The 23,202-nt window shown below is 35.9% G+C and overlaps 2 protein-coding genes across 9 annotated transcripts; one reads left to right on the forward strand and one right to left on the reverse strand.

The window, feature by feature from the left end:
* The first annotated feature begins 247 nt into the window (after nt 1–247).
* Nucleotides 248–22,297, forward strand: LOC100651127 (broad-complex core protein isoforms 1/2/3/4/5). Of its 8 annotated transcripts, XR_007224038.1 has the most exons (7): nt 252–767; nt 929–1,123; nt 1,199–1,396; nt 1,487–1,997; nt 2,071–2,130; nt 17,048–19,731; nt 22,031–22,111. XR_007224038.1 is itself a non-coding variant. In XM_012308741.3 (6 exons), the coding sequence occupies exons 2-6, from the start codon at nt 938–940 to the stop codon at nt 13,131–13,133; spliced, it is 1,491 nt and encodes a 496-aa protein (XP_012164131.1). In that variant the 5' UTR covers nt 248–767; nt 929–937; the 3' UTR covers nt 13,134–14,619. The 8 variants fall into 8 exon arrangements, 7 of the variants coding, with proteins under 7 accessions (XP_012164131.1, XP_003395647.1, XP_012164132.1 ...); XM_012308741.3 differs by lacking the exons at nt 17,048–19,731; nt 22,031–22,111 and adding an exon at nt 12,598–14,619 and having other exon boundaries at nt 248–767; XM_003395599.4 differs by lacking the exons at nt 17,048–19,731; nt 22,031–22,111 and adding an exon at nt 10,399–11,591 and having other exon boundaries at nt 249–767.
* Nucleotides 20,112–23,063, reverse strand: LOC100651561 (NEDD8). Its single transcript, XM_012308743.3, has 4 exons — nt 22,922–23,063; nt 22,827–22,844; nt 22,346–22,458; nt 20,112–21,837 (listed from the first exon to the last, which is right to left on the reverse strand). Exons 1-4 carry the CDS (start codon nt 22,937–22,939, stop codon nt 21,753–21,755), a joined length of 234 nt encoding a protein of 77 aa, XP_012164133.1. The 5' UTR covers nt 22,940–23,063; the 3' UTR covers nt 20,112–21,752.
* Between the last annotated feature and the right edge of the window lie 139 nt (nt 23,064–23,202).

Raw genomic sequence — 23,202 nt, forward strand, 5'->3', positions numbered from 1 at the left:
TGAGTTATTTATTCGTAGGTATATATTTTGTTGTTTTCAATGATACATATAATAAGTATGAAAAACTAATAGTAACAGTATTCAAATTTTGGTTGAGCTAGAAAATTGCATCTTTATAATCGGAACATCCTAAAAGAATTTTGCTAGATATTGATTAATTTTGAATACTTTTATAATGAAATACAAAGTATACTCGAACACATAAAAATTGTGATCAATCGTATTCATGAATATCAGTACAAATGAAAATTCACCAATGACAACGCCTTTAAGGTGTTCTACACATGCATCGAATCGTCCCACGCATCGCGCGTGGTTTCAGAAGGAAGTTGAGTTCTTTCCGCGCATCTTACGCGTTTTCCTGAAGGAAAATGGCTACCAGCTGTCATTTAATCGAAAAGTGTAACTTCTAAAGTGACAGAATTCTGTGAAAAATCGTTTAACGTGCATAAGATCGTCTGGCGCGATGCAATTACATAACGTTGAAATCATTTAGTTGAACGACGCCACTTTTCATCTACATGCGGAACCCGTGAAACCTCCTACAGTGCCATGAAATTTTATTCCACTTTACTGTTTACAGTTTTTATTTTTTGCAAAACGTATCAGGACTAACAAGTCAACGCTACTTCCACGCTTTTTAAATAATTTCATCACTTCAGTAGTCATTTTAGGATCGATACTGACAATTTAACTGTGTTACATATTAAAGACTACAAATTTTTGACCTGACTCATTATTTTTGGAGCTCGTTAATTGCAAATACGGTAAACCATTGTTTAAGAATATTAAATATGGAAATTACAATATGTAATGTAATTTATATTCTATGAGTTTTATGCAGATACTAATTTTTGTGATTATACACTTTTGTTAAAGTTGTCAATGTTTTTTTTTACATTTGGACAATACTGCTGTCTTATTTTAGAAAAGCAGCATGGGTTCGAGCCAACAGTTTTCTCTTAGGTGGAATAATTACTTAAAACATATTACTTGTGCTTTTGATACACTGAGAACAGAAGAGGATCTCGTTGATGTAACTTTAAGCTGCGAAGGAAAAAGAATAAGAGCACATAAAATGCTATTATCTGCATGTAGTACATATTTTAGAGATTTATTTAAGGTAAAGTAAAATTAGGAATTTAATAATTTATTACTGTTAACATATATTTTATAAATGATACTTATTCTATTTTAGGAAAATCCATGTCAGCATCCTGTTATAATATTTCGTAATGTAAAATTTGATGATTTGGCTGCATTGGTTGATTTTATGTATCAGGGTGAAGTAAATGTGGTTCAGGAACAATTAGCCAGTTTTTTAACAACTGCTGAACTGCTTGCTGTTCAGGGCCTTACCGATGGTACAGGAAAAGATAATGATAGTTTAGTAGAGGTATGTTTTTCAAAATCCTTAAAAATATGATTAGATATTTTCTGCTTAAATTAAAATAATACATTTGTATCACATTAAACTGTATTTCAGGATGACATAGAAATTCCTAATGAACCTGAAATTCAACTTCAAAATGCTTCTAGCAAAACAGCAGCAGATAAGAGAAATAAGTCACCTTCATCCCCAATGCCTTATCATGCTGTTGACTTACAACCTGATGCTCCACCAAGCAAAAGACGAAAATGTAGAGAAAATGCAAATACAAATGTGGATAAAACTATAAGTAATGCTTTATCTTCAAAAGATTCTGAAAATAAAACTTCAGAAAATCAATCAACGACTGGTTCGGATCCTGTTGAAATAATACCACTAATGCCAAATTTAAAGTTGGAAATGCCTGAATATTTAGTACAAGATGGAAGTAGCTGTAGTTATGAAGAACAAAGTTTGGGAGACAGTTCGCTAAATAAGATTGGTATAGAAGATACATCATCTAATACTCCTGATCATGATCAGAAACCTGATATCACTCAGACATTTTATTCGAGCAATCAGTCTACTTCAGATAGCTTGGATCTCAAACATCAAACAACTGATGTTGGTAAGATTTTTATTATTTTATTTTATCTTTAAAGTATAGAGGGATATGTTGCATAATCTTGTTTGTTAACTAGGGCACTTGCTTTCGAAACCTAGTACTTCTGGAGAAAGATTAACACAAGAAGCAGTGCAGGGTAAGTGTTTCCCTAATCAGTATTTACTTTACCTTACTATGACACACGATATAATGTTGTGCCATATCTTTTAATTTTTTAAAATAAATGTTAACAATTACCAGAACTGTATTAAGAAGTTATTTTCAATAAAACGTACATAACATAATAGAATCTGTAATTCCTAGTATTTTACAGGTACAACAATTTGAATCAAATATGATGATATTTGATATTTATATCGAAGATTTAATTAAGAGAAATGGCACTGCAAACTAACTTTAAGTTTTGTACCCATATATTGCTGATGCCAATGATTCCTAATTAATTTTAAAATGATATTTAATTATCGATAGATAGTGCATTTTATGTTTATAAACACGAAAAAAATAATTTTCGTTTCACCGAACTACGGTTATCCTACAATATATGTATCATTAATATATTATATAGAATTATTTGAATATGGGTACAAAATGGTTTTTATGCGTATTTTTACATATAACTTCTATTTATTTTAAATTATTCGGAATTTGGTGAATTATGCAGACTATATACATAGAAGAAAGGGGATTAATTTTATTATATACTTAATTTGAAAGAAAGTTGCGTGAACTTCTTATGACGTAAAGTGTAAAAATTTAATAGAATGTAGATACAGTTTTCTATTATCGTTACACATGAAAAATTTGTTGACAAAACACTGATAAAGTTAAAGCCATTAATAGTGGTTGCAGCAACCACTTATCAATTATCAAATTATCAATTCAAGATGAATAGGTTTTAGACAAAAAATTCCAGTTATTACTTATAAATTCGATTTTATGAAAAAAAGCAAGAAATTACAAATTTTATGAAAAAGTTTATTCGCATTAAAAATATTATAATTTATCGAATATCAGATTTTTTAGATCTTACGTTTAAAATAGTTTTTAACTTTTTTGTTTGTAAATTTATCATTTCAATAAAAACATCAGGATCGGGTTAACTAAAACGATCGTGTAGTAAAATATCGATGCAAATATCTTGGAATCATAAAAAAAAAAATGCATTTTCTATTGTGAAAAAATGTTACTTTATTTCCGTTAATCATTTAACTGTACTATAATATAAAATATGCATGGTTTTTGGATGTAAATGTATGGCATAGGCACTCGGGTGTAGGTTGAACTGTAGATATTAGTAAGCATTGCCAAGTGCTGTATGTGTGCCGACAATCATCAACATTCCCTTAATAACTCGTATAAAGCCACTACTGCGTTCCTTCCGAGCACTAACTGTAAGCATATTTCTGTGTATACACTAAAATATCTTTCAACGCTGGTATGAGGTAATTTCTTTGAATCCGCAGAACTGTACGCAGGACACGCACGCACGTGTGTGGTGCAAATACATACATATCTCACATGTTGATTTCACTTGCATGCAAAGTTAATCTTAAATTCATTAATTTCATCGTTGTCTCTATCGTTCACGTAGATATGATATATAAAAGTATGGATGAAAATTCAGAGAAAGAAAAAGACAAAAGATTATTACACGGTTCTGTGTATATTCCAATGCTATGAATTCGACGCATCGATTGAAATTCAGATTTGTAAATGAAATACTTATTTCGTTTTCCTTTATCTATGATTTTCGTATGATTTGTGAAATTTAATTCTATTGCTATTTAAGATTAACTTGCAAGCTTGTATATTCATCCTTCTTTTTTTTTTTTTTTTACAATAAAACTTCGTAGCCTTGTAAAAGAACTAATTTGAAGTAAGTAGCAATGGTGGTGGTGCTGGCGATAATGGCATGTAAATGATCCTTTTCTGTATCCGAACATCTTGTTATATACTCATTTCTTCTTTTTATATAATGTACCGTAAATTCCAAAAACTCAATGTGGGTGCGTGGGTATCCGATATTCAGGTCGAATCGATGAGCCTTTGAAACACGATAGGAATGGGAGCATTATGTTTATTTCACTGAACGTTCAATTATTTTGTCAATAAACTTTCATTTCTTATGTAGAAACGTCAAAGTCAATTGTTACAGCGCGATTATTTTCAGACATGATATAATTCGAATTGTTCCGCAAAGAATTTTTTAACGCGACCCGATCCGAAATACATTTGACCTGTTCAAAAGTCAATTTCGGCAGGTAGGTAAGCAAAGCTTCTTTGTGTTTATCGTTTGATCGTTAAAACAGGAGCATGAATTATTCGAACAAACGCGAATTTAATGTTTACCGATAGTTATACCTTTGCGTGCGGAAACAGGGTTTCTAGAAGAATTTTTGTATTGAAAATTCCGTTCGGAAACTGTAAACCGAAAAAGGAATAGGATCGTGTATACAATTCATGTAACAATATTTTAGGCGTGAAATAATCATGTAAATAACGATATAGACGATACAGGAGGATGTTTGTATGTTATTATTAATGCGCGGAAGGGCGATCGAACTGATGCTCTATATTAGAATTACGAGTGTTGTGTGTGTGTGCGTGGATTACTCTCCTTTGCTCGCGCTGTACGCGCTAAACTTTTTTATAACTGAGCGTGAAGCGATGTTAAATTGTAATCGTGTGCCGACCTTATTGCTCTCCAGCAAATTGGCGATAACATACTGAATCGAAGAATTATTTATCAAGACGATGAAGCGTCGGTCGATCGATCTTCAAACTTACAGTCGATTACCCAAGCGCAACACAATCGTTTATCGGAATTTTAATATATTGTTCTGTATATAAAAACGACCAGGCAGGCTTCAACTTGATACTTTCAAATCTTTAACGACATTGTCGTTTTACGTTCATGCAAATAAGAAATCTTGGAGCGCAGAGAGTAAACGTACACATGCCCGAACAGGGAGTACGATTTCCGAACGATGATCAGCAGAGGCACGTAACGAAGTTAAAAATGACAAAATAAAATAAAAGATATATTAAAAGAAATACATGTGAACGAACGGCTTTTTTGATGATCAAAGACAAAAAGAGAAAGATGATTGACGAAGGACTTGATTTTCGAATGGTTGAAGGAGCAGCATTCGCGATATACGTACTATATACGTATGTAAAATGTATCAAACGCACGTATGATACGTGATAGTTTCCAGACTGCGTTGCAAACGCAGGGAAAAAGAGGAGGGGAAGTAGGGAGGGGTGGTAGCAAGGAGAAAAAATTAAAAATGTAACGATTTTATTATCGAGGCGGGAAGCAATGAGAGAAATTCGATCGAGGAGTTCGAGAAGAGAAACACAAAACGAGAAGGAAAGACCGGTGATCGACAGATTCGGCTAGCACCTGGCAATGTTACATTTCCATCTAAATACACGCATACACGTACGAAAAATATATCATTGGTATTGGTATCGCTGATACTCTAGACTGGCTTTCACGGCTACGGGATTGGTTGGTGCTGGGATTGGTCGTTAAAGAAATTTGTTTACTAATGGTTGCCTGCATGTGCACATATACTTAAGAATTGACTAACCGAAGTGTTTGGCCAATGTGTTTTCTTCAGGAGGGATTACGTACGTATCTGGTCAGCCGCATAGCCTCAGCAAAGCAAACGGTCACGGAAAAGTATGTGTACACTGCAAGCAGCGCGGAATGGTCACATCACGTGGAAAACTCAGGCAGACGCGCTTCAAATGTTGGCCCTGCAATGCCTGTTTGTGCCGCTGGCCATGTTTCGTCGATTTTCACAAAATGCGCGCCATCCCGCACATCCCGCCCCCATAGCACCAACTCGCCCCCTCCGACTACCCTGAGTTAATATCGTTACTCGACTAATCACACACCCCTTGTGCTTTTCGACTTTCTCTGTATGTTACATCTACGACAAGGGAAAACGACGTGAATCGATAGTGAGAAACAACAAGGGAATAAACAGAAGAAGAGAAAAAGAGGAGAGAAAGAGGGAGAGAGAGAGAGAGAGAGAGAGAGAGAGAGAAAGCGAGAGAGGGTGAGAGGGAAAGGGAGAGGGAGAAAATGAGCATTAGAACGGGAACAACATTCTTTGTTGGTTTCTTTTCTCTTTTCTTTTTTCCTCTTTGGTCGATACCGAAAATGTTATATTTCGGCCAAGTTGTACGCATGTGTATTTATTAGCAAACGTATGATATTTTTTTTTTTTTACTCTTTTTCCTTCTGTTTCTGATGCGATCGCGAATAATTTTATTATCCTGCTTTCGTACGTTTACTCTCCACGTTAGTTTTCAACCGGTAATCTCTTTCGTGCCTTGTGATTGTCGGTTTTATTCCGCAAAATTATTGGGTGCGAAGCGCATTTCGCGTGTTCTCGATGTGGACGCGTGGTCGTTCTGCACGCAACCTTCTCGCCGAAACAGCTAGGAAATGCATAATACGTTTAGGTGATAGTGTTGCGTTTTCATTTTTGTTATTTTAATATAATGTACGCGCGCGCCCGTGTACGATTCAATCTATTCAACAATGAGAATACTTTAATCGTTTATTTTCTGGTCTTTCGACACAGAGGCTACTTCGTGAAAGAAGTAACAATGAACGTTCTCGTTCGAAACCTATCATACTCCGAACACGATCTTGCTTCGTTGCAAGTATTGTCCACCTGCCAACTATTTTTTACAATGTAACAACAATTTAGTGCTTATTTATAATTCATGTTAGTCGTAAATTATCAGTTAACTGACCGGTTATTATCCAAACAATGGATATTCCTTCAAACCGTTTGTATTTTATATTTAGTAACTTGACCGCGCTCGATGGCTTGATCGTCTCATATGCTCACACTAGCATAATAGAAGAAACGTTATTTAATTTAATTTTGACTCTATATTTACATAAGACTGCGACGAGTAAATTCGTTATCGATTTATATGATAATGCTCTACGGCTCTTTGTCGATGGTACTTAGATACAAATACTTGGTCACCTTCGTCGGAGTACCAATGTCAATTTCGTCCTTCTTTATTTTTTTTCCTTTTTTTCCTTTTACGAGGTACGCATATGTGGTGATATTTTATGCATGTATTGTTCTGTCATTTTTACCATCATTTTTATTTGTATCTTGGTACATTTCACGAAACATTCACATTGTAAGTCGAACGTCATTATATTTAATGATTTCGTTTCAATAATCACGGTCCAATTATATTCAACTTATAGATATGTGAAAAGTAAGCAGCTTACTCATTACGCGATAAGTCGACTAGTTGGTGAAAATAACTTGTTTAATCATACAGTTACATATACGTGAAATATCTGTGTCACGCGGTTACTATTATCGAGTCAGGAGTAACCATTTCGTTGGTACAAACTACGAGAGAAAAAGGCGTTTTATAAAAATCCTACGTTCATTATCGTTATCATTGTCATAACGTTCCGAAGATCTCGTATAATTAAGTTTGTTAATGGCTAAATAGTGTCGAATGAATGCTTTTTGTATTTGTATGTATCTGATGGATTTAATCATAAGGCGAATAACGATATAGTGTGCTTCCTAGTACGAGCACTTATAGACTGACATTCATCGTTGCACACATCGCTCATAGTATGAAGAACTGGTTGATTTAATCTTCCCGCTAGCATAGATTTTTAGAATCAAATTTGTCGATTTATACGGTTCACAAAGAGTCCGAATTCGCAAGTATAAAATGCCGTCCAATTAATTTCCTTTAAATACTCGTGTTATGTAAGGCGTTGGGTCGATAAAAAGCGCAACGTGAAACGTTGTAAAAGATTCGGTTCGAATGAACAACTTTAGAAGAAAGTTGTGAAACACATGCGAACTTTCTAATAAAAAGAATCGAAGCGATATTGTAATTGAAGACAGCTTATCCTCCTTAAAACCCACGTCACGCGAACGATCCTTTGAAATGCTAAGTAAACGCGCAGACGAAGATTGAGGAAGGAAAGGAAAATGAAATGAATTTCACGTTCCTTGATAAATGGAGTTATTACAACATTAGAAGTATATTATATGTATATCGTGTGGTTGGTAGTTTCGGTGTATTTCAATAGCCTGGGGCCTTGTCGGGCTTGTATCTCCTTTCGGTGGTGTCATATGCTCTCTGTCTCTCTATATGGTCTAATTAGATTTAATCTAATCAGCTTAAGCTTTCAATGCACATCGTGTGAACGACCGTGCCCGAAATCGCGAAGGAAAGTAAACGATCCATCGTTTTGAATATATCGTCGCGAATACTAAGAAAAAGTTCGTGGATCGTTGAAATTTCAAATGATCTGTGCATTCGCATCCATATCAGTGTTCGTGTTCGTGTTCGTGTTCGTGTTCGTGTTCGCGTTCGCGTTTGCGGTTACAGAGACGATAGGAAAGGAAAGATTTTTCGGTGTTTTCGTAAGAATTAAACCGCGTAACGACCGCGTAAGAAGCAGAGGTGAAAGGTACTGAACGGTATCGTGTCTCTTGTCGAGAACGCGATATCTAAGTTTGCATACGGCACATAGTGTGTTCTAGTTAATATAGAGGTGATCTTGTGTGTTTGTGTTTATTTGTAGAACGAGCAGGAGATACCGCAGGGGGCGGGGGTGGTAGCGCCGGTCCTGCAACCGCGGACCTCGTCTCGGACGATGACTACGGTCAGTCCACGGATACAGAATTATTGTTTCGCTGTAGAATTTGTTGGAAAGGTTTCAAGCATCCGATGTCGTTGACACTGCACAAGGACTTGCATACAGGGCAAACCAGGTGCCCGATTTGTCAGCGCATCTTCAGTCGAAGTTACGACATGAAGGCTCATTTGCTGCGCATCCACAAGTGCACGTTCAGTGTCGACGCTAAATTGAACTTTCGAAAGTGATCGCATAGTACTGCCTCGTGAGGAGACATTTATTTTTTATCGTTTTTATATTTTACTTTCGGATAGAAAGAACCGGCTGAACGATCGATATCGTCGTGGTATTGTTGATCGGTGACCATCGCGTGTCTCTGGAACAAATAAAACGTTTCTAACGCGATTGTTTTTAATGTGATTTATTATTTTTTTTATATATATACATGTATATATGTATGCATATATATATATATGGTTCTTTTCTGACTCAACAGTATCATATCGATTCTAAGCTGTTCTAATCTCCGGAATATTTTTTTCGTACTCTTATGCGTACCTCTTCTATTTATCGTTCGCATTAAATCTTGATATATTTAAACCTTTGAACAGACACGAGAGATTTCGGCAAGAATCGATTGGTTTATTGTCAATCGTTTTCTGTATTCGTGTTAAATAGACTGATGTCAGTAGACTCGAACAAAGTGCCATCAACGACAGATGACGCGAGAAAACGTAAAGTTCCTCAGAGAGAAAACGTATTTAGAAAATAAGCGATTCAAAGAATTAATTAATACTTTTTACTCGTGTCGCTATAAAGTAAGATTCGATCGATCTTAGTTTTTGTTTCCTATACTTTGTTTTATTTCGTAAACGATTATTTACTTGTTCGAAATACGAGAGAAATGCGACTGTTGTTGGTGCGATGCGCTATACCTATTCGTTTAATTTTTACAATTTAATACATCGTATCTATTTATAGCTGAAAGTTTTACGTTATTACAGGATGTTTGTATACGATTTACTAAAACAGTCTCGAAAGATATATTTCATATTTGAATCACTGTTAGAAAGTTGTAATAAAACTTTCCAAAAACTACATCCTTTGTTTCACTCGTTCAAAGATCATAAAGATAATTAATTAACGAAAGGACAACGTTGAAATCGATTGTTTAACATTCGGTTATTCGTATTACCGTAGCTATCGATACAGAAACGTTAACATTTTCAAGCTTCTTGTTGTTCCGGTACTCGAGAAAATCTTCTCTTTTCTCTTTAGCAACAGACGCTTTGTTAAACATGCTTGTGGGAATTTTTCAACTTACAGTGGCTATACAGCAGATATACTTTCGTGAGGCGAGTCACGCTCGAGAAGACGATGGTTATTTGCGATACGTGCCCTAAATCCTCTGCGAACACTCGCTTGCCTGTCTTTTAGCCGTCCGTTACGACGTATCCCCTTCGCGATCTTACTCCCTTGCTCCTATTTCTTTTCTTCCTTTTCGCGAGGCAAAAGTCACGATCGCTATTTTCAAGATATTCGGCGCGTCAAAATTCAACCAAGTTACTTCCATGATAGATTGACATTAGAAAAATAATACAGAGCAAGGGCAAGCAATGAACGAAACCGCAGAAAACATTAAAATCCCGTTTTCAAGATTCGAAACATGCAAAACAGTGAAATTTTATCACATAAGTACGAAGCTGTCTGTGTGTATGGGAACAATTTGGATTGTGTGCGCAGAATCTACGCACGATACAACGCCCATTGGGAATCATCATGAGCATCGACACGAGCTTCAGCAGCAGCAGTTGCAACAACAGGAGCAACGACCACAACAACAGCAACAGACCAGCCTCGGCTACGAGCGGATCAGACGTAGGCATAAGCCTCTTCATGATCGAAGTGGTCGTTGGGTATGCGACGTTTGCGGTCGTACTTATAATCGTGGTGATTCTTTGGCGCATCATCGTAGTATACATAGGGGTGACACAATTTGTCCGATCTGTCAGGCTGTTTTCGCTCGGAAGTATACGATGCGCTGTCACATGTTAAATGTTCATGGTATTAATGTTAAATAACACGAAACTTCACGCAACTAGAAATACATATGATATTTATAACAGTTGGATAACAAACTTTGTAAGAATTGTAAGGCTGGTTTTATATTATCATAGGCTGTGAATTTCACGTTTAATCTGGTACTTTGAATTCCACGCGAGGAAATACCGAAATCCATCCACTACTGTTTCGATATCAATCATTTGCATTCACTTCCTCTCTTTCGACTCTTACTTTCAATTCGCTTCCATATTTATTACACATATCACGATAGTTGGCAACGACCAAGCGTAAAACTGTATTATCACGTATGTGCATGGAATACCCATTATTCCGTAAAAAGTAATACGTATCCTGCACAGTATGGCTTAGGCCATGATCGCTGAATTTGTACATATCGTGTACATAATAATTGTGTAATCTATATACAAATTATGAAAATCCTCTGGCTATAATTTTATTACTTTATCGTTGAACAATTTTTCATGAACGCCCGATTGATTTTTTATACTTGTTATCTTTGTTCGAAACATACCAGAGATACCTTAATTAATCGATACTAGAGATAGAGAGAGGGAAACAAAAAATCGGCACGTTGCCTTTCATGCTCCTGAGTTCGATTCTTTTCCAAATATACAAATCATCTCATTGGAAATACGGAATATAAGATGGTAGATTTCTCTGTTTCTTACTAAGGAATTCTTATCATAGTTATAAATTTTGAACAAATTATTATGTAAAGATAAGTCATTGCATTATAGCTTGTAAATATTATAGAAGAATGTGTTTTGCGCAAAGAATTACTATACACCGTTATCGCTTTTTGTTTTGTACGTACATGCGTGGTCTGAAAAATAAAAGTATCGTATAAGATGTATCGTTTTTTGTTTTTTTTTTCTTTTGTTCTTTCATTTTTTTTTCTTTTCCTTTCTTTCCGTTGACAAGCGCTTGCGTTAACCGCGTCCACGAAAATGTAACCAATGACGACTCGTGATTATCGCCCGATATTCACAACATTATCATGAACCTAGTATCACAAATAGACGTATGTTCATCAAAAGGAATACATGATTGTCGGTTCACTGCACACAGCAGGCGTTTAACGAAAATTCACAGAAAAATCTAATTTCTTGTGTATCATATATAAGGTAAATGTGTGATCACCGTAATTACAAGATGCTTGTTTTGTGATTTTCAATTGCATTTCTAACTGCAACTGATCGATATACCTTGAAATAGGACTTCTGATATTCTTCTGCATGAATATTGAACATTTTTTGTACGTATATACATTGTTTGGTTGTCGTTCAAACGTTGTATTCACAATTCACAGTAGCATGATTGCTCCAAAAGTTTAAAGTTGCGTGTTTACCACCTCGTGGTTGCTCTTCCTTGTACAACTCATCGTGTGTGCTGCCTTTTCTTATCGTTCGTCTCCTCGAGCCGTTGATGCATAGATCGAGTGAATTGCAAGTAGGATAACGGAAAAGTAATTATAATTGAATAAGATAAAAAGGAAAAAGAGAGAGAGAGAGAGAGAGTGAGGAAGGAGGAGGTAGGGAGAGAGAAAGAGAGAAGGAAAATGGAAAAAAAAGAATAAAGGAAGGAAGGAAGCAAGGAAGAAAGGAAGGAAAGAAGGGAAGGTACAGGAAATGAACGAATTAGAGAAAACAGCGAAAAATCGCGTGCGATCGATATTTTCTAATGCTTATCGATGAGAATAGTATTGGTTGTGTAGAAGATCGTTCGCGCTTTAGCGACGATACGCAAAAAGATGAGAGAGCACGAGATTAAAGACCGATAGACGTAATAATCGTGAGTGTCAGATTGCACGCACAACGTGGGCGTACGTACTACCATGAACGTTTATATCTGATTTAGATTCTCGTACGGTGGTCATCGAACAGCCGTCGCATTCGTGCAAACTCTGCGGTAAAACATTTTGGAATCGGGACTCGATGTACAAACACATGAACATGCACAAAGGAACGACTCAATGTCCGGTATGTCATAAAGTGCTGAGCCGCACGACGCACATGAAGCGACATTTAAAAAATCGGCACGGTTGGCTGGGCGTCGGGACGACCGCCGCCGCCGCTGCAACTGCAGTCGCAAACGCCGCAGCAGCCGCCGCCGCAGCAGCCGCAGCCGCTGTTGGGTCTGCAACCCCAACTGGAACCGGAACCGCGTCCACCAACACCGTTCCCGGTGTTCCCATAGTCTCCACAGTTAGCGGCGCTTCAGCGGCGACCGATGTTACGACCACCCTGCCGACGCCCATTTCCGTCTCCTCCACCGCGATTGCCCATCAAAACGTCGGAAGCCCCACCGCTGGCCTCGAATCTAATGCTACTTATACTACTATACGCATTAGAGAAAGCAGCGTCGAAAGAATCACATCTAGTCCTATTCCTTAGTGTGAACATATCCTGCCGAATCCACTCACCCGTCGACGGAAAAGAGGATAAACGCGCGCGCGATTCTTCCACTCTTTCTGTCCCCTTCTCCTTTGAACCTATATCACACCTATTGTCATTGTCGTGTTTTTTCTTGACTCGTACACGTATAAACTATTCGAGTCGATATAGCACGCGTCAACTCTTCTACGAACATGTGCTTTCGATTATATTTTCTCTTTAGATTCTAACACGTAGGTATATTTATTTATATTTGCTTATATGATCCGATTTGTCGATCGAATCGTTCAAAAATGATTCGCGATCGAAAGATCGGAATATTTTTGCGTGAAAATTATTCCTGCTAAACGAGTAAGTAACGTATCGTAGCCACAAGCTAAGCATACCAAAAAGCTATTACGTTTTTACCTATAGCAGATTAGCATTCCGGTGTTGTTTGATTCATCGAGAAACGGGACATCAGGAGCGCCCTATTTTTCAAATTTAACACGGAAATTCGCTAGAAATGTATATATCATGAGATGTCACTCTAGTCGTCGACGGGAAGCCTATGTTAAAGACACCTGTCTTACATTTTACGTTATACCCTAGTCATTTGTACACATGCGTGTGTGTACGTCCATTTATGTACATCCATATATGCATATGAAAAAGGAGAAGGAGGAGGAGGTGGAGAGGGAAGGAGTAGAAGGCGAAGACGGAGGAAAAGAAAACGACGAAGATGAAGAAGAAGAAGAAGAAAGAGAAGATATCGCGTGCGTAATGACGAGGAAACCCTGTATTAACGTTTTTTATAACCAAAGACATGCAGTAGAACAGAAAGAAAAAGGCAAATTATTTTATCTAGTCAAATGAGTTCGGTACTTAATAGCGTGTAAGGAGGAATGTGCATCTTTCTTTGTACGATCGGCCGTGAATATGCAAATTTCGCAGAATCCTGAACGATTGGTCGATTATGAGACTGAACGAAAACGTGCGATCGTTTTCGAAGCTTCGATGTCTTTTCAGTTAAGTTTTTCCGCCTCGACGAAAGTTTCAGGATCGGCCGTTAGAAGCTTCTATCTTTATTTTCAATCATCTCGATCGATCTTGATGGTTTTCTTGTTCGCGAAACATCGCGTATGATCGCAAACCTTCCTCGAGGCAAGGAACGATTCGTACTCATGATGTTGCAACGTGTAAAATGTATTCGATCGTTGATTGGAAGTACAATTGAGTACTAGAGAAACGTGCCATTTTCGTTGCTCTTTCTTTTTCAAGTGGAGCAAACAAAAGCTTTATTTGTGTTTAGCGACCAAGCTGTTCTTCATTGACAGTAATTGGCATTATGTTGCTCATTTATTTGTCTGGGAGAATCCGTATGTTACTCCCGGACCAAAATTTCGCCATAATATATACGTTTATGATATTAAACATACTCATTACGCCGTACTATTTTAATTATAAGCACAGAGGCTTGCCGAATTCATATACGTGCACATATTCGCCTATCTACGAAAAATAGATAGAACTTTGTTTTCGTTTATACATTTATGACGATATGAATATAAGAGTTAATATCTTTACTTTATGTTATTTTTTGTTAATTTTATTATATTATGCTTATTGTTTGCTTGTTTCTTTTTCTTTTTAGTTTTAATTTGGTTTCGTTTTTCTATGTTAGAGTTTTATTTTAATCCAAAGAGTCGTAATATCGAAAGAAGCTTGGCTTCTGTTACGCGAGTTAATTCGATTCGAGTCGTTTACTTCTGTACGATTATAAAGAGGCTATTATTCGATTATATATACAGACAACATGCGATATGATCTCCTGTTCGCTGTATGCCAAAGTTCTTCAACACGTTGTAAATCGAGCATAGCGTTAAATCTATATTTTGCGGAACTTGATTGTGACGTGACTAAGTACAAATCGAAGCTAGTTGACAAATGTTAAAAAGGGAACAATTTAGCGCAATTGTCGTAAATTAATCACAACGTTGACTACGCCGCTGATTTTCGATGCTTGTACGATTCTGTTTTATTTAATTTCTATACCAAGATATTTATGAAGAAACACTATCTCTATCAACAGAAATGCGAACATCACAGTGGTAGTCAACGGGTGGGTCAACAGTTTAGTAACGTTCTTTTATTATGCGAAGAAGCAAATTTTCTTTATGCAAATTAATGATGCTTAAGTTATAATTTGCGATCGCATGCGTTTTATAGTTCTATATATACATATATATATATATAGTATATAATATATATGTATTTCGTGCTTATTATATTTTACTTCGCACAATTTGCACGTATACGTTTTATTGTGTAATTTCGAGTCGTCTTTTTTCAAAATTGACGATATTTTATTAGAGGAACAAATCAACGTTTGATGCGATATATTCCTTTCTAAGTTTCTTCTATCCCCCCCCCTCCGTGTTTTATTTATACTAATTTACTTTACAAATTAAAGAAAAGAAGCAGGAAATATATTGAAATGTACATGCGTTTACTTATACTTGTGTATGGATAGACGTCTACGTTCAATTTAAAGGAAACGAATGTGCACATTCCTCGGAAACCACAATACAAATAAGTACAAGATTGCCAATTATTACTTTAGAAAAATTGATATTTCTTTCTTTAGTTATTTATAAAAATAAGAAGTATCTATATATATATATATATATAAAAATATATAAATATACAAATACAAATATATAAATATAAATATATTAAAAAATATATATACAAATATTATAATATATCATTACACGATCTTATGTTTGGCTTATGCAAGTTAACAATGTAAGTAAAAAAAAGAAAAAAAAAAGAAAAAGAAAAAAAGAAATATGTGTGAATAAAGTTTCAAAATGTGAATGCTGCAGAGTTCTTTTTTCAAACATAATCGAAGGTTTCAAATTTCGATGTTGTTACGTTCTTATTAAACTTGTTACTTTAATACGAATCGATCTAGATGAGTAAGTATATAACGAGTTGTTACACTTTATACAATGCGTGTTGCACAAACGATAGATACAAGCTTCGCATTTTTTTATTATTCAAACTTAAACACGTACGATATTGTACAATAAATTTTTGCGATAGAACCAATGTCTGCAAAACATAAAACGCTCGACGAGTCAACATTATCAAGATCACCTATTGTGTTAACTAACGAGCTGAAGGTGACAGAATACGTTGCGTATGTTCAGCGATGTCTATTTATAAACGTAGTCTATGTAGGTATCAAGTACTGATATTCGTAAATGAATACGGAAAACTATCTAATTAATATCGTTTAATGATTCTGTTTTGAACACGGTATAATTAAATTATTACTTTTGGCGGTTGTCACTGTACCATGTTAAATTGTGCTTTAACGTTTTCACGCTTCTCACAGTTACTACGTTTCCTTTTTTTTCGTTTCTCAATTTTGACACACCAATACGACTTTATTAACATACTGCATATAATATTAGTGGCAATACGTTGATACATAAAGATCGCGGAATCACATCGAGTCGCATCGATGTAAGTTATTATTAGATAGAATGAAATGAAAAATATTTGTAGAACGAAGTAATGATTCGAAAGGGATCCTTGGTTGATATTGCAACTCGCAGAGCCGCATAAACCGGATAAAGCGATCGGTTTTCGTATTTACTGTGCGTATCGTGTTGTCGTATCGACGCGACGATGACGCGACCACGACCGATACGTACGAGTCGGCTCTGAGAACAAACGCGAATCAACGGAGGATTCGATATATGGTGATTTATCATTTCCGATTGGAAAGGCGGTACATCCAGCACAGGTAGAACAATGATCTAGTCTGTGTTACGTGTTACTGTCCCCTCAATTTGTTTATGAAATGTAATTGCCTAGAAAGCAATGAGGAATCGGCGGGTCACGTGGCTGTTAATGTGTTGCAGGGGGGGTGGGACGCAATCGGAAGCATGTTGGCGATACAACTGGTCAAGTGGTGATGCAGGGTCCAGGGCGTTTTTCGTGCAGACTCTGCGGAAGCGTTTACAAGCACCTTGCTTCGCTGACCCAGCACCTTGAAGTGCATCGCAACCAGACTACCTGCATCCTATGTCACACCACTCTCAGTCGTAGAACCGACCTGCGACGTCACATGCGTCTGAAACATAACATGCAATGGCAAAAAACGATCCAGAAGCAGCGCAGCTCGAAAAACGAATTGGACTCGTAAATTTTTTCGAACGCGTCGAGAAATATTGCTTCTCGCTCCGCCCTGGTCCCCCTATGTTTTTCTTCTTGTCTGTTCGCGCCAAGTAGGAACATCTTTCGATCAATTCCCTCGGTAATTTCTCCCTTTTCTGTTTCTTCTCTTTTGTTTTTAGCTTCAGCCGCTATTTTTCCTTTCCTTTGTCCGTCAGTCGTCGTTCATCGTCAATGTGTCAACGCTTTTCTCTTTACTCCGAGAAGTAACCCGCTTTTACTGAACCATCCTTTAAAATAACCCGATGTTTCGCCGTGTATTTTGTCATTCGTACACATTGAGGTGAATCATTTGGTTAGCGTGTTCTCCCTATGTACAGTATTAAAATCGGACAGGGGCAAGAATTGTAGAATCTTACGTTGCTTGCATAGTTCTTGGAATATTTTAACGTTCGCGTAACGTTTTATGATATTAACCGTTGCCATTAATTTTCGCGTGAAACAGAAAGTTTGAGGACAGTAACATGGGACTTAATTAATTTGTATTTATCATTCTCTAATCCCGATCTCATTCTTTCGAAACCTCTGCTACGGTATCTAAAAGCTGGACTGATACGAGGTTTTTTTTTTTACTGCAGAAAGCTAGGAGTACACGTTTTCTTCTTCGGGAAATAAATATCCACGGACTTCTTAATTCTCTGATTTCCGCAAGCTGATACATAATACTTACCCCTTTGCTATACTGGTAATATGCGTTTTCGACTTTCAGAGAAGCGAACAGTCACATGGCGCGTATGCTTTTATATTACTTTCGTTTCTAATCGCTATGCTTTTAGTGTAAAGCGATAAGAAATCGAAAGATTTAATTGCAATGTGTAACGTTATTAACGCGTCTCCGCTCTATAAAAATTCTAGTCAATACTGTACAGTACTTTAAGCCATTGTTAATACGTTTCTTTCTCTTATCGTATCTTCGCTTACACGATACAAACTTTTAAGTCGACAATGTTTCATACGGATCTCTGTTACGCGTCCGATTATTAACACGTTAGCGTTAAAAACCCTCGATAACAATTGTGTTCGCAGTGAAACACTACGAAATCGATGATAATACGGTTTCTTCGATAAGCGATGATTATCGACAGTGTGCAGACGAACTTGAAGTTGTGTACATTAGTCGACAGGCGATAGAATGTATGAAATACAAGATATCCATATCATCAATAGAAGAATTACGATATTTCGATGCGAGTAACAGGATGGTCGAGTCAAATGCGTTGCATTAGCGTGCAAGTAATGGCGTTCTTCGAGACTTTTAGATGCGTATTACTACAACTAAATGTTGCGACTCAGTAGAAGCTATACTTGTGAGCTGCCAACCGTTTTCTACCCGTAATGTACTCGAATCAGATGAAACATGCGGTACTCGTCGTAAAAATCGTTTTAAATAACAACCTCGATATTGATATTACACTGACTCTGTTTACACGTCTGTTATTCGCGTGCTCGAGTTTTCTTTTTCGATAAGGATGAACTAAGCTACTTTGAAGGATCGCATAGACAGTGCCTTACACACAATTATCTAGTTTTACATTTTACATATTAACTTTCCAGATGTTTACCACAGTTGAACGCGTATAAGAGAATATAAGAGAACTGAAAGTTTTATTCTTTTCGTCTGTGGCTTCGTGTAAACATTGTCTCTGTATAGAATTGAACGAAACGATTCGTTCACCGATAATCCATATGACGAGAATGTAATTTTCGATCGTTTGATACGGTTCGGATTGTGTCTCTTAACTCGTTCTTTCCTATTCGTTGTTTTCTTTCGCGATTTATGAAATCGAGAAGTGTCGCGTTACCATTCAAAAGTTCCAAACTTTACCGCTTAAGTGTCGTGCGTGTCGCTTTTTTATAAATTAGTTTTATCGATAATGCTAATTAACTTAAGTTATTTGATTATTCTACGCTATAAGCCTTACGGAAATTCTACTTAATCGCCGTGAGTAGATCATATCTAACGAAATTCTTAGAAATAAATAAAATTAAATAAAGGGTAATTACTCGATAATATTTTAGAACGATATGTTCAAGCTTGAATATAGTGAAACTATTGTACGTTAGATTTGTAATGCGACACAGTAAATCTTAATTAAAAAATAATGAACGTAAAGCGTCATAAATGCTCAGTCATTTCGATTACGTGTATCTGAATGGGAATTATAAGATGTGCTTCTTACTTTATCCTCGAATTGATTGATTCGCGAGATACAGGCATTCCGTTTCAACTATCGATACAAAATTATACGTAAAGAGAGATCGATTTGTCCGATGAAAGACATTGTTTATGCACGATGAAGCACTTAATCGTAGAGTTACGCGTAGTTCTAAACATAGATGTTCGCTGTTGAGAATCGCACCAAGTTTCAAGGTAAAGTCGAAGTTTTCGAGATATCTCGTAAACGATCGATCAGAATTTATGCCATTAACTAAATATTAAGTGAAACATGTACTTGATTGCAACGCGTTTTTCTTTTAGATATTAAGTAAGATGTTAGAGTGACAGCGTGAATTTATACGATGTATATCGCACGATAGTTAACGTGTTAACGATAGTTTACTAAATTGGTTCCACAACCAGCAATTGTCTTATCGTCACATCGATTAAATGATATTTAAGCAGCTGTCGTATTTTAAAGCACACGCGCGAAAAAGAACTAAATGCATTTATCAGAACGATGTGTTTGCAGTAACGAATTTCATTTAACAGGTCATGGGTAGCTTTCGCGAAAGGAACGATACACATAGATATCATGTTTAAGTGGAAACTTTATTTCATAAACCCATGGTTAACCATATATCGCGAACGCGGAACGCACCACGTACCTAGACGAACAAATGCAAACTATCTATAGATAACATGGTCAAGTAATAATTGCGCCGGTAGTAGCAAGCTTTTCATTTCGATTTAAAAACGTGTTACGTATATGTATTAATTGTGAGCTTGTGAGTTAAAAGTGACATAACAGTATGCTTTAAAATGTTATTACAGCAATGTAAATAAATCAATTTACAATGGAAGTTCCAGTGTTGATATCTTTCAGGAAAGTGATATGCATATATCAAATAGAAATTACGATGGAGGCAAAAATTTGCGAACAAACGTAGGTTCGATGCATTTCTCTTACGTACTAGATACATATTATGTATTTGATGCGTTCTAATAACATTCAACTCGATTTATGGTATTTATTTACAAGGAATTAAAGATATAAATGTGAACATAACAATTATCTTCTTTTAAATTTATTCTTAATTACGGTTCTGTTCTGCTTGTGGTGTGTGAACATACTCTTTCCTTTTGCTGCCTTTTCTTTTCTTTTTCTATTTTTTTCTTTTTTTTTTTTTTAATATAGTAGGAAAGTGGATATTTTGCTGTTTTACAGACAATACGCATTATGGTAAAAACCGACCAGTATACCGTGAAAAATATATGTTCCTGGGATTCTTGGAAATATCTCCGACAGCCGTACAACTAAAAATTCTTGATCAAATTTTGAGAATTTTTACATTTGATACTTAGTTAAGGATCTCAGATTATCCTTGTGATATCCATTATTTTACTCTATATACTAGTTCATGTAATAATAAGTAGACTCGTGAGATTCGAAATATCATTCGTTACGCGTATAGAAAACAAGTTCGTTAAAATCATTTATGTTACTATTTGACAATCGCGAAGTACTTCTGAAAGAATTAAAATTCGTCTCGAAATATTTATTGCGATATAATGTTATTGCAGCGTTAGTTATAGGAAGATATAAATTTATAGAGGCACACACAAGGATACCGGAATGGAGTTTGCATTCGCCAGGGTGGTTCTGTAATAAATGCGGTGTAACATTTACAACGCAGCCCGCTCTTCTACGGCATATTACATCGAGACACGAGGAGTCGCAGAGTTCTACCGCGTACTGCAACATTTGCCAACGATTTTTCAAAACAAAGTGGAGTCTGGCAACTCATAACAGCAAATATCATAGAAACTAATATCGATATGATACGAGCTCGAATTTTCGAACGAAATTTATTCAAATTCGGATCGGGTCTCGCTTCAATGGGGACTTCACAAACTTAGGAAAATTAGATTCATACTACAAATATTGTACGCGGATATTTTTCATAATAGATATAATTGAAAGATGATTACGATATTGGTTATGCAAGTATTAGGTTTCTATAACTAAATTACTTTTATTAATATTTATTTCAATTCTAAATGTAACCGTTCAATCAAAGAGAGATACAAAGACGATTACAAGTCCTTGCAAACACAGCGCAGCGAATGTAACATTAGAAAGCATCCTATTATATTTGTGGCTGATCTTATACAATCTGTAATATTCACACACACACACTCGCACATACATTCCAGAACAAGGAATGTCGTAATTATAAACCCCCTCTCAATGCGAGTACCAAATGCAGTACTGATCCACCTTGAACTTTATAATCTTGCGCCGTTTTTTCGTCATTCCTAAAAGATAACAAAAATTTTTACATTCACGATGCATTCACAGTCGTTAAATAATGAAAAACGTACACACACACACATACACGCAGCTATGAGTATTAATTAATACAGTTCTGATTTTAATGTAAATATAAGATATATTTGACAAGGGAAAATAAGAAGAAATGATGTTAAAATATCATAATTGATGGAACAGGAACCAGAAAACCAGGACAACTATACGACTCAGATTCAGTAAGGACTGTAGAAAGTCACTTTCCAGAGTATGTTCCATCAACACCGAAGAAGATGAATGCTACAAGAAGATGTAAAGTTTGCGCATCTAAGGGAATGCGGAAGGAATCTCGTTACTATTGCTCTTATTGTAATGTAGGGCTATGTGTTACACCATGCTTTAAGCAGTTTCATACTAAAAGCAATATCGAATGAAACATTAAAACATAATTTTCTCTTTAGCAAATTATCTTGTACAGTTGTGTATATTATTTCTATATTCAATTATGATACCTACATTTGCTTTCCAGAAAATATCAATCGCTGTTGTTGAGGCGGTATCCCTTCCTTTTCTTCCACTCTCTCCTTGATCCTTTCTACTTTATCTGTAGGTTCTATATCTATTTCAATCTATGAGAATAATGATATCTGTGATTGCTCTTAAACTTAAATACTATTTATCTATTAATCATACATATTAACGATGTATTTGTGAAACTTAATAGTAAACAACAATATGTGGAAGTAATAGTAAATAACAATGGAGGAAGAATATATCCGTTATTTGAAACAAACTCTAATTTGTGATAATACATTATTATTAATTACATCAAGTGTCAAATTTTCTAGTTTTAACTGACAACACGATTTTATTAGAACGATGATTTTACTGCTATAACTGTTCTTTTTTTTAAGTGTATATATAGATAAACTTTATGTTACATATTAAATCGCCGAATTGTATTTAAAATACATAAGATTATTTTGCGGTTACTTGCCTCCTTTCCGGTAAGAGTCTGAAACAAGGTTAGAATATATTTTCAGAACTTGTTATAAATGTCGTAGGTCCATCTCCGCCGGTCAATGTTCTTACCTTCACTTTGATCAACATTGTTTATGTTTTAAAAGACAATTTAATAAATAATCACTTTATGGTTACAAATTAAAAGCTATTGACATAAAGATGCACGTATGCGGTTTTCTGAACTTTGAATAAAATGTTCTACCTTCACCATATCTAGTGAGAAGTCTCTATACCTCCATCTAACGGTAATTCGGAAACGTATATATCGATAGCAGAAATGAGCAGGGAGATTGTCAATGAGCATGGAAGAAATTCAACCAAAAGTCCTCTCCACGAATTACCGCCTCTAG

This window comes from Bombus terrestris, chromosome 5 (genome assembly GCF_910591885.1).
Source record: "Bombus terrestris chromosome 5, iyBomTerr1.2, whole genome shotgun sequence".
NCBI lineage: Eukaryota > Metazoa > Arthropoda > Insecta > Hymenoptera > Apidae > Bombus > Bombus terrestris.